At 40.0% G+C, this 11,930-nt stretch overlaps 1 protein-coding gene across 1 annotated transcript in view; it reads right to left on the bottom strand.

Moving 5' to 3' along the window:
- Positions 1-11,930, bottom strand: part of LOC102380976 — a 240,135-nt gene that overhangs the window by 163,318 nt on the left and 64,887 nt on the right. The window contains 3 exon segments of the mRNA XM_025198932.1: positions 8,213-8,587; positions 9,857-10,064; positions 10,066-10,262. Of these exon segments, the coding sequence (XP_025054717.1) occupies positions 8,213-8,587; positions 9,857-10,064; positions 10,066-10,262 (780 nt within the window).

Below are 11,930 nucleotides of genomic sequence, written 5' to 3'. Positions count from 1 at the left end.
CCCTAAAAAAAAACGCCTCACCTCACCGGCTGCTGCAGCAGCCTCAGGGATTCTGGGAACAGTGATTCAAATCACCAAATTGAATCACTATCCCCTGAATCAGCCAAATCTGAATCCGAAGTGAATACCAGCCACTTCACACAGGCCTAATTGATAGATGGTAGCGGTGTGCGAAACAGGCCCTATTTGATTCGGATTCAACCCGAATCGGGGACAGTGATTTGATCTGTTGATTTGGATCACTGCCCCTGATTCAATTTGGCCAAATCCAAATCTGACAATGTGATACTTATGCAGCGAATCAGCAATTCAGACATAGGCACAGCTTTAAAAGTTTTTTCTACATACCTTGAGGTAGCAGCATGGCTTGTGATTGCTGTGATGCTGGGGTGGATGGAGCATCCCACAGCAGCACAGGGGGCTCTCCAACGTGCTCAGCAGTGAACCTGGAAGTGGACCGGAAGTACTTCTGGTCCACTTCTGGGTCTGCTGGGAGCACACGGTGCCTCCCACCCCCGCACCCTCCCAGCCCAGTGATTGGCCATGGGGGGACCCCAGGTTCCTCTCCAGACCCAGGAGGCACCAGTCACCAAACCAGGGGAGGTATAGGGGGGCCTCCAGCACACTCCCTGGTGGACCCAGAAGTGCTTCTGGTCCAGTTCCGGGTCTGCTGCCAAGTGTGCTGGGGAGGCCCCCACACTTCTATGGGATGCTGCGTCTGCCCCAGTGCCACAGCATTCAGAACCCCTGCTACCTAAAGGTATGTAGAAAAAAAACATTTAAATCTGTATCTATGTCCAAATCACCAAATCTGTCTGAATCTCTCCGAATCAATTGGAGGGTTCTGAATCAATTCAGAGTTTAAAGGGTCCTCTGATTTGATTCAGATTTGGAGATTCGGCCACCAAATTGGGCCTAATCGAATCAGGGACTGAAGCTTCGCACAGCCCTACTGGATGGTGATTATACAGAGGGTGGAGCTACTTGTAGACTATTATTTGTAATTACATGGAACAGGACAAGGAGCAATGGTCTAATATTGCAGCAAGGGAAACCAAGTTTAGAGATTAACTTTCTCACTATGATGGTGATTGAGGCATTGGAACAGACTACCCAGACAGGCTGTAGATTTTCCATTCTTGGAAGCTTTTAAGCGCAGATTAAACAAATACCTGTATGGCATGGTTTAATTGGGGGTGATTCTTCCTTGAGCAAAGGGCTAGACTAGATGACCTCATGAGGTCCCTTCCATCCCTACCTCCCTATGATCCTATGTTTCATGTTCATTTACTAGTCACATGAGTTAGCACAAGTATTGGGAAGGACAGTCATTCTTCAGAGAATACACATGCCTCCATCTGAACAAGTGCATAAAATATGTACCTCTGTGTTTGTTCAAAGTTAGAAGTATTCTGAGTAGAAAATAACTTTAAAATCAACCCCCTGTCATAAATGATTCGTGCACAGAAGTGCATAAAATTTTCCTGTGAAAATTTCTTTGCAATGAATCATGTAACTAGCCATAGCGACTGAACACTTTAAGATATCTCTATTTGATACCATTTTTAAAAAAACAATAGCATAAAAATGGCTCTGAAGATAAATTGTTTTTTAAGCACCTCAATCAAAAGAGTGTGGGGAAGGGTTTTCCCCATAATTTTTCATTTACATGTGTAATTGGAGAGACATATCTACTAACTGATTGACAATATATGATTCGTTTGTTGTCATTATCAAGCTAGAACCAATATAGCTAGGAGATAGAGCTGACTTTTTCCTATTTTACACATTATTAACAGCATGGCTAACTAAATTATAATTGTAGTGCCTTTCTAAGAAGTGATGATCTGTTCTACTAGGTAAAAAGAACACAGGTTGACTTTCAAGCATCAATCAAATTGTGTATCAGTGACAGTTACAAAAATACTCTTTTAATCACATTTTTGAGGGGAGAAGAGACAAAGAGAGACTATGAAATGATGACATTTTTGCTGAATCGCTTTTAAAAAGATAAGCGTCTTCTGCAGTAGATTCAAAGAGATACCCCCTCCTATTCAGTCCATCTCAGTCTGTGAAGATATGGTTGAGGATATCTTGACTATATTTATTTTGGCATGATACAGCTGAGAAGGTGACTCTGATTCAAATAGCAGAAGGCATATGTTCTTGAGAATTAAGATGTCAAGGAGCCACTAACCATTTTACCTTTGACCTTAGACTACCATCCCCCCTTGAAAAAATCTAGTAACAAAATGAAAGCACTTTATGGGAAATACCTCATTTTCTCTAGTTTCTGTCACAGTGGTATATCATTTTGTAAAGCCTAGCTATTTTATCTAATCCCTTACTAAAAAATCTGTTTTGTGTAACAGATTTTCTGAGGAATTTTCCCCTTTTGCCTCCCAGTACTGGGAAAACTCTTCCTATATCTTGCAATCAGATCTAGGTATCGTAAAGATCCCCTAGACACGACATTTCCAAAAAGTTCACAACACTACTTTCCCTCATCAGAGGCCTGAAAGGTAACAGAAAGGATACGATCAGATAAAATATTACTGGCAACTAGGGCCACGCAAAATTTGCCAGCAGTTTTATTTCGACTCATTTCAAGCTCAAAACAGTGAAATCAAAATGAAACAGAGAGCTTTGAAACAGCCTCAAAACAAAACAAGGCAATTCGAAACATTTCAAAAATTTCAAAACATTTCAAGTTTCAAAGCTCTAGCTGGGCTTGCCTGCAGGGAAACAGAAACTAAAGTAAGGAGAGGGAGGGGGAAGGAAGGAGTGCTCTCATTATTGACTGTGTAGCTGGCCAGTGACTGTAACCCTTCCCTGAGGTCTCTTCCAATCCCAGTGCTCTGCGGGGAGGGATGGAAAAACTGCATAAAAAGCAGCATTGTTTTGCCTGTCAGCAGCCAGAGGTGCAGGGCCCCAGAACCCAGAAGCTGCTTCACCTATCTCCTTGAAACTTGGCAGGCTTCATGGCCACAGCAGGGGCTAGCAAGCCTGCAGTTTTGACCCCACTGTGGCTTAACATATACATGTGACATGAGTTTTACTTTCAAGACTTTGAGGTGCAGTTTCCCCAAAACCCCTGCACCTATCTCCTTGAGACTTGGCAGGCTTCATGCTCTCAGAAGGGGCTACAAATCCTGCATGTTTCATCCAAATCAGGGCAGAAAGTACAAAGTTATAGGCTGTTTTGAGCTTCCCCATTGTAGCCTATGGGTGAAACGTCGAAACAGCAAAATGTTTCAATGAAATGAAATGAAACGGAACAGTGGTTTCGAATCAAAACAAAATTTGAAATGAAACATTGTTCCATCGAAAAGTCAAAATGCAAGTCGAAATGGAGCAGTGTCGTTTTGCACAGCCCTACTGGCAACATATTTAAGGAGGCTAGGAGGAGCAATGAAACAGCTTCTCTTCATTATCTCCGAGGGCATTCAGAACCTCAGTGCAAAGAAAAAATACAAACAGAACAAAGGACATTGTGAGAAAAACCTTGGTCTGTTGCCAAGGTCCTCAATTTCTAAACTCTTTACATTTAGATTGTTTGATTGTTAATTTTACACTAAAGGCTTCTTTTGCATTTTGTATAATTTTGTAACCATGTTCACAGCTGAAGTGAAAAACGATCTAGCCTGGATCAGGTTTATTCTTTGTTAAATACATTGACATTAGTCAGTATGTGAACTTTAGAGCACTTACAACAGTCTATATTGAAAGAGAAAGCTAAAATCAACCCTAAATTCAGCATAGCCGGCATTCAGCTATAATCTTCTTAATTTCTTCTGTTTCTCCTGTGTACTGGTTAAACAGGCCCTAGAAGAATGAACAGATTTTTTTTTCCTGAGTGGTCTATCTCTTCTGCTTAGTTAACATGCAGTTTTTCAATAATTATTTGACAGATACTTTTAGTATTCTTTTCCTGGTCTCTACCTTTGGCAGTAGAAGTGTCCTGGTCTCTGTCATCAAAACTTTTGAGACTTATTTGAATATAAGCACTAAGTTGTGTCCCATTATTTTGGATGTAGAAGGGGGGAAAGCAAAAAGCTCCAGGTTTCTTTGGCCAACTGAAAAAAAGATTTCCTGGACAAGATGATAACTTGTGGTTCCTTCCTACCAAGTGGTGTTCAACCTTTTTAGCTAGGAGACCAGATGGGCAATGCCTGGTCTGTCCATGGGCTGCATCAGGCCAGTAGCCCTGATCTGGTACCAATAGGGTGGGCACAGTAGGACCCCATCCAGCCATGTGAGGAAGATGCAGGGCAGGGGGATGTAGCCTAGCTGAAACCTGTCCGTGCAGGAGGAAGAGGATTTGACCTAGCCCCATGGAAGGGAAGAAGCATGGGCCAGCTGCAAGGGGAAGGTAGCTTGGCCTGGTCCCAATGCCACTGCAGGAGGGGTAGGGGGTATAGCTGGCCCCAACCCACCGCACGGTGCTTGGAGTTTGGCAGCAGGGGGAGGCTGGCTGTATTAACTGCCACCATTCCCCTGTCACCAAATTTCCTGACCTGTAGGAGAGACCCACAGGCCACATTTCGCCTGTAGGCCAGAGGTTGAATACCCCTGATCCAACCCAAATCATCTCATGACTTATTTGTGATCAAGAAAGATGTTGCTATCTTCTATTTAGTTAGCAAGTCCTAAGGTTCATGCAATTTTCCCTGTATACAGAAAGTGCTAAAGGAAAATCAAGGATAATCTATGAGGGCATACAACTTGATTTACTTTAACAACTACCTTGGCATAGTGTTTTAATGTATTGTGTATGTATCAGAGGTTATATAATAGGCATGTTTCATAAATCCAGTAAGGCTTTGAGATGAGTTTCTCAAAAACTAATTTATTTTTTTTTATTAGGGAGACACTAGTGTCTTATCTTTAAACTGACATCCTTGATTCATATTCTGAAAAGCAGAGACTCAAGCGCATTACAAAATGGAAATCTAGATTAAATAGGGTCAAAATGATGAAAAATCTCAAGATTTTCCAGGAAAAAAATTGTTTTAAACTGTTTTTGTAACTAACTTGTAAAGCAACTAAATAGGATAGACCAAAAACACCAACCCCACAGCTGTTATGAACACAATTATACAAGTAATTGTTCTAGCAACAGGCCAGCAGAGACTTATGGCTTACTGCAGTTGTGACTGCAGTATAGATAGCCATATCGACACTAGCTCTAATCTAGCTAGCTTGGTACCAATACTAATGGTAAAATATAGCTGCTGTAATGCTTACCCAGGGTCCCAAGTGGGTTTGTATAGCTCACATGGAGGTCCCTAGAACAGGTTCCACTTAACATGTGATTAACTAGTTCATTACGCTTTAAATTGTTACCTGGCCACACGTAAAAATACCCAAGTGAATTCAGATACCAGAAGCCATCCAACTGTGACAGCACAGCGCTCAACATGCAATATGCCTTGCAAAAAATCAGAATAAATATATTTATTTTATATTTCAGCTGTGGCTGAGTGCTTTGAGGACCTGAGTTAACTCAGGTGTCAGTACACTACAGTGCAGTGTACGCATGCCAAAATCACATAGTAGGCCAGTGACAGAAATGGAAAGACAACCCACATTTTCTGGCTTCTAGTCTATTGATTTATCCCCTGAACCCTGTGCCATCCACTTGGCTTCAAATATTAGCACATACTATTACAGTAAAATTTGAGTGTACAAAGAAAATAGACTAATTTATATCAATCAGGTAGTAGTAAGTATTTGTTCTTAGGGGTGAAAAAAAATCTAAAAAAGATATCTTAAAAATGACTGAAAGAATTTCACAAGGTCCCTATTAAGGAAGAAGTTTCCGCTTCCCAGATGATGTCAAATATTTTGGATGATATGTTCAATAATTGTTACCTTTCAAAATGAAGACTAACATTACCCTATCTTTGTATTTCTTGTGATATCACAACATGCCTTTTGGTAGGTTAAATTTGGAAGGTGACAGACAGAAAGTTATCCTTTTAATCATCTTAATACTGAGCACCGAGACAGACACAGGACTCCATTTTTAGGGTCACTTCTTACAGTGCTTTTTCTGTGCTTTACATATGCCATCTTCTCCTATAGCTAACTGGGACACAGAAGTGGTTATTTATCAAAATATAAGAAAAATGCACTGGTGACACTCATTTTGCTTCACACCAAAAGGGATATGATCTTGCACACCATGTCATATCAACTCATAGTTATTGGAAGCCATTTTTTCCCCAGGAAACCATAGCAACCAAGGTTTACAACTTGTACCTCCTGCTGTAACACAATTGCAAGACATTAGGGCCTAAAAATGGTGGTGCCTGGATACACAGTGACATTTTTTAAATATGTAAAGTAAATGAACCTAGACAAATGTTTGATGAACTACACTACAAAATATTAGAGGCTTTATGTTATTGGTGTCAATGTGCTGAATGATACTTATTCTCTATTACAGTTACAATGACTTAAAATCTGTTTTAGACCTTATATTTTTTTCACTGATAACACGGAGGGAAATTGTCACTGCTGCATATGATATAATATACAGGTTTACTGTAGCCATAAAATATGTTAAAATGAAGCCACTAGAATCAAATGGAAATAAACTGACTTACTGTGAATGAGTTATGGCACAGAAAGTAAGTGAACACCCATATAATATCAAATAGCCTGTGCACTAACCTGGGTCTCGACTGCCAACTCTAATTTTTGCTACTTCCCTCCCAAATCAAGCCCACAAGAAAAAGAAGCAAAGTACAATGCACAGAAATGAAACCCAGATAGCAAATACAACACATATACAACATGCCCATGAATGTAATATGCAACTTGTTTTTGAAAACCAGAATGAAGGATAAAAAAAGTTTTTTCCAGAGTTGTTGCTGCAGAAATCAGGGACAGAACCTAGTCTTCAGCTGACTTACCTCTCTTTCCTTTTTAACTGACATTCAAAACCTAGCTGCTGCTGGGAACTGGTCTCCATAGATATATTAATGATTTTGAAAAGAGCTAACGAGTCTCCAAGGCTGTGAAATAGAAGGAGAAAGGCCAGGAGCAACTAGCAGAGAGCAATATTGACCTAAGAAAGGTTAGCTCAATTAGTGGAACATCCAGAACATTAAAAAAGGAGAGACAATCATTAACACTCATGGAGTGAAACAATAAGCCATTAAGTTAACTGAGTCCTTCAGCTGCCTGAGTAGTAATGCAACAGCTGCTGCATTGTGGAGTAGGAATAAAAGCAGTATGTTTCTAATCCTGGTCAAAAAAATCAATTTCTCCATTCAACACATGTACCCCAATATTGGAGAGCTGATTCTGGGAGGAAAGATGTACAGGGGACTGTATCCCAGGAATAGCCCCTACTATAGTAAAAGGACAACCTGAGTTTCTTATTACCATATACTATACTATATTTAATGAATTGCAGCAAACCTCCCATTAGAGTTTCCTTCACAATAAATTGTCATTAAGATTTAGATTCATATCTTTCTAGACCAGAAGGGACCATTGTGATCATCTTTGACCACTATGATCATTGTTTCTTAGTGCATAAAGTAAAATGCTCAAGCCGTGCTTCAAACTTAATTTAATTATGAATTATGCAACAACATACACAGGAAATGCACTGAAAAAGCATATAATTAAGTTCAATATTTCATGTTCCTTCATTTCATTCCAGCATCATTAAGATTTGATTTACTATAGTTTGTGAAATTTCATTTCATTTACGACATTAACCTTCAAAATGAATATGGTTATTTAAAGTTGGGAAGTGGAATTTCTGCTTTGCCAAATGAAAAGTTCATATTGCAAAAAGGATAAAAAAAGCGCACGCACGCACACACTGCAAAGTGGCACGCGATACACCAGATTCCTATTGTGAAGCACAAATTCTTTGCAACACTGGGAGACATCGCAGAACAAAAATACTATTAGAACTGTTTCAAAAGGAACATTTTTGGCTAGGATAGAGACTTTTGACATTATTTATTAGGTTCAAAAATGCTTAACAAAAGCCTAACAATAGTCCTGTGGAAACCACTACATCTGAGGCACTTTCTGTTGTTATGTGCAGGCATTGATTTGAAGATGGCCAGCATTAGTGGAACAATTCCCTCACAGCAGTCAATGCACGTGAGCATTCATACACATACAAGCAAAAGCCTGTGAACAAACCATATGGAAACAGGAAAAAAAGTAAACATTTATTAACCTCTTTGTGGGGAGATCGGTGGAAGAACAGGCCAGTGGTGAAGGAGACGGTCATGCCAAATTTCTACGAAAGACGGTGTTTGCCCTGAGCATTTTTTCACAGAATATGAAGAAGCCTGGAGATTGTTTGCAGTTCCATGGTAACTGGAACTGTTCAGGCTGGGGTTCAGAATATTGTTGCAGTAACCATTTGCCACCAAAAGAGAGCCTTTCTGTAGAGCGGACTGGTTGGAGACTTGGCTGCTGCTACTGTCTGCTTCAAGTTCTGTGTCTGAGGAAGCCATTGCAGACATGGAAAAGGAGGAAGAGCGAAGCTGAGAAAGAGGTGTGCTCCCCTTTCTGCTGATGGTAGCACTAGAAAGCTTTCTAGAAAAATCTGTAAAATAAACACAGTAAGTATCTCTTCAGACATGAACACACAAAAAGATATGCACAGATAAAACAGTGTGCCCACAAGCATACCCACATACACCTATGAAATGCATGCAGATATATGAGGGTGCTGTAGAAAGTAACGATAATTTCAAAATAAAACCTGTTGTGCACAAGTGGGAAACTAAACAGCAGAGGAAAACATTATTGGCACCCATCATTTACAACTATGTAGAGAAGTGAGATGGTCCACTAATGATCACTGCACACAATACGGTTTTATTGCAAAATTGCCATTGCTTTCAGAAACACCCTCTCCATCTATGAATATATGTCAATACACATCAAATTAAATTTGGTGGCATTTTTTGAGAGTCACAAAGGCATGTGAATTCTGCAGGTCATCCCGGGTGTGTGCCAATAAAATCTTTACATTATAATGGGTATACAACATTTTACCCATGCTCCTCAGCATACACTAAACCAATAGGTGGTATCTAAAGCACTGTCCCACTACACTGCTTACATTTATCAGTGACACTAGTGGGGATGTTTGCATGAATAGGTATTCTTCACTGGGAGTTAAGGACTACAGTCAAGCCATTTATTTCTGCAGTCTGATTTCTTTTCCTTGGTGTTACCACTGACATGGAAAACATGAACATTCTTATATTTAACTCCTTTAAAATAAAAGTGATCTGTCTCAGAACGGTTTTGAAGGGAAATACACAGTGGAGAGTTATTTTTTTTACAAGTTCACTAGATGTCACAGGCGACTGGAAAGGGGTGCACGGGGGTGCATGTGCCCCCCTGATGGCTGACACTGACACTGTCGGCAGGGCTGGTGCCCCCCCTGACAGAGCCGACACTGGCGGCGGCTTCTACAGGTGCCCCTGACAGATTCAGGAGGCACCAGTCACTCATGCTAGTTGTTCATTTCATTTGCTGATGAGAAGATGGTGAATCTCATCAATTGGTTTTAGAAGCAAGTTTTAATACATCAGCTGATACAAACAATTCTTAACATGAGTAGAGAGAGGTAAGTAGTTATGTTGGTCTGAAGTCAAGCAGAAGACAGGGCAGGAGGGCATCTTAGGCTCTAAGGTGCCCCCCCACCCCCACCCCCCGCCCTCCCTTCTGCAATTCTTAAAATATCTTATAGCCAACTGCAGTTTCAGGCCCTATATTTCTAAAGATTAGACTGTAAGTAAAATGAAGTAAATGAACAGAAGCAGAAAAGAATGGGACATAGAGGAATTTATATACCACATACCTGACCAGTCAGTATCTCTTTCAAAGCTGAATGAAGTCTGGTTGCTAATCACACTTGAAGTTGACCTACTGATGTTTGAACAAGTACTTTCCGTTTCAGAGACCAATGGAATAGTGCTGTCTTGAACCCTGTCCAACTCATCTAATCCAGTATCTTCATTAATTTCTGTGTTCTGTCCTAGGAGTTTAGGACCTTCAGGTTCTTTTTTTTTCTTCTGTTGACCTAGTAGCTTCTGCCAGAGGCACCTCTTGGTTTCTCATTGATGGAGCATGTGGGTGAATAACTACATGAGCTAGATCTTCCTCACTAGAAGCCAAGCTGGGTGGAGGTAATTTTGGAACTTTATATTCTCTGTATATGGGTAATTTTGTTTGAAAAACCTGTTTCTGTCCTCTTCTAAAAGAGCCTGAAATGGAATGGAAAAATTACTTAAATACATACAATTTCAGTAATGTCTACCAAGCTGCAATAGAATGAAATTAGATGGATCGTTAACTGTTTCTAATGTACTCAGCATTGCCAGCTTTCATGACATTTGCTGATTTTCTTAAGGACACTGCTATGGTAATAACGTTACTATCTGACTTTCTCTATTTTTTAAACAAAAATCCCTTCTGTAGACAAACCTCAAAAATGTGAATACTGAACTTTTGAAAAAGAGATGGCAAATTAAAAAAAAAAGTATTGTTTTTAAATATCAGAAGATTTTAAGGACAATCTCATGATTTTTTGGAACTAGAGTCATTATTTTGAATGCTTGTGGTTAGCAGTACTTTTTAGATTCTGAATGTCAAATACAGAAAAATGTTTTCTAACTTTGCAGTTCCAATTTGCAGCATGTAAACAAGATCCATGTACAAAGTTCTGTATGTGTATGATACATTAAACAGATAACTAGATGCCTAGGTACTTTGGATTTTCAGTGACTGCTGGTTTTGTCTTTTTTAGTTTGCACATGAATTGTGTCATAGGCCTGATAAAAATTCCAGTTAATTTAATGGGAGTCTTTATTTTGACTTCAGTACACACTAGATGATGCCCTATGAAGGATAAAAGATTGAAAGGACTAGAAAATAATGTCTCCTATTGAGGGGACAAGTATAGCTTAAGCAATGGAAGCATAAGTTTCCTATACTACATTATGCCTGAGTTGGAGAAAGCAGCTGTAATATAGATCTTTAATAAACTAAGGCAAGGGACAGAAATTACACATAAAACAGTATAACAAATCAGAAACTGGTTCAGAGCTGTAACACAACAGAAATGTTGTGCACATGAACCACTTCCAAAATGGCCAAAACTCATTTAAAATAAACCTGGATGGATGTAGTATCAGAATTAACTGATTTAGGTTAAATCAGTTTATTGAACTTATGTCCAGATCCCCTCCAGATTCAGGTTAACTCACAGTCCCCCAGCATCCCATGATGCCTCACACCACCCTCAACCTCTCCCCCTACCCCGTCTTGCAAGGTAGGTGTGTTAGCCTTGGTCCAAGCTGTCTGCTCAAGCAGGGAGGTGTGTTCTAGCACTCTGCACCCCTCACCCCGCCCCCAACTTCTGGCCTGGGCCACTTCAGACAGGTGGTTGCATTTCCAGAATCAAAAATGAACATCCGTTCACTTATCAGTTCAATCTATGCAGCTTAAACTAACCTGTGAAGATTGAATCAATTCAGCCTTGGGCTTTTTGACAGTCTATACTTAGCCTAAGGGTAAAGACAAGCTTAACAACTGTATCAGTATCAAATGATACCAAGACAAGCTGCTACCATGTAAATAGTACATCTGCATGCTCCCCTGCCTGTACAAGCATAACAAAACTGTTGCAACTTTAACCCTCTTACATTCAGATTTAATGCTAGGGTGGTTTAGCTGACTTGTATCACTGCGAGAACACTCAGACATAACATATTATAACAGTTTATATGGTCTTCTAATACCATAAACAGACATCATCTCTGGAGTGAGATCAGCTGTGTTGCAATGTGTCCCAGCACAGCTGATCCACTTCATTATAGTTTCATAGTAGCTAGGGTCAGGAAGGACCTGAACAGATCATCTAGCCTGACCCC

The sequence above is a fragment of the Alligator sinensis genome, unplaced genomic scaffold (genome assembly GCF_000455745.1).
Source record: "Alligator sinensis unplaced genomic scaffold, ASM45574v1 scaffold74_2, whole genome shotgun sequence".
NCBI classification, from domain to species: Eukaryota; Metazoa; Chordata; order Crocodylia; family Alligatoridae; genus Alligator; species Alligator sinensis.
The sequence above is the reverse complement of the archived record's forward strand: the minus strand, read 5'-3'. Positions and strand labels throughout refer to the sequence as shown.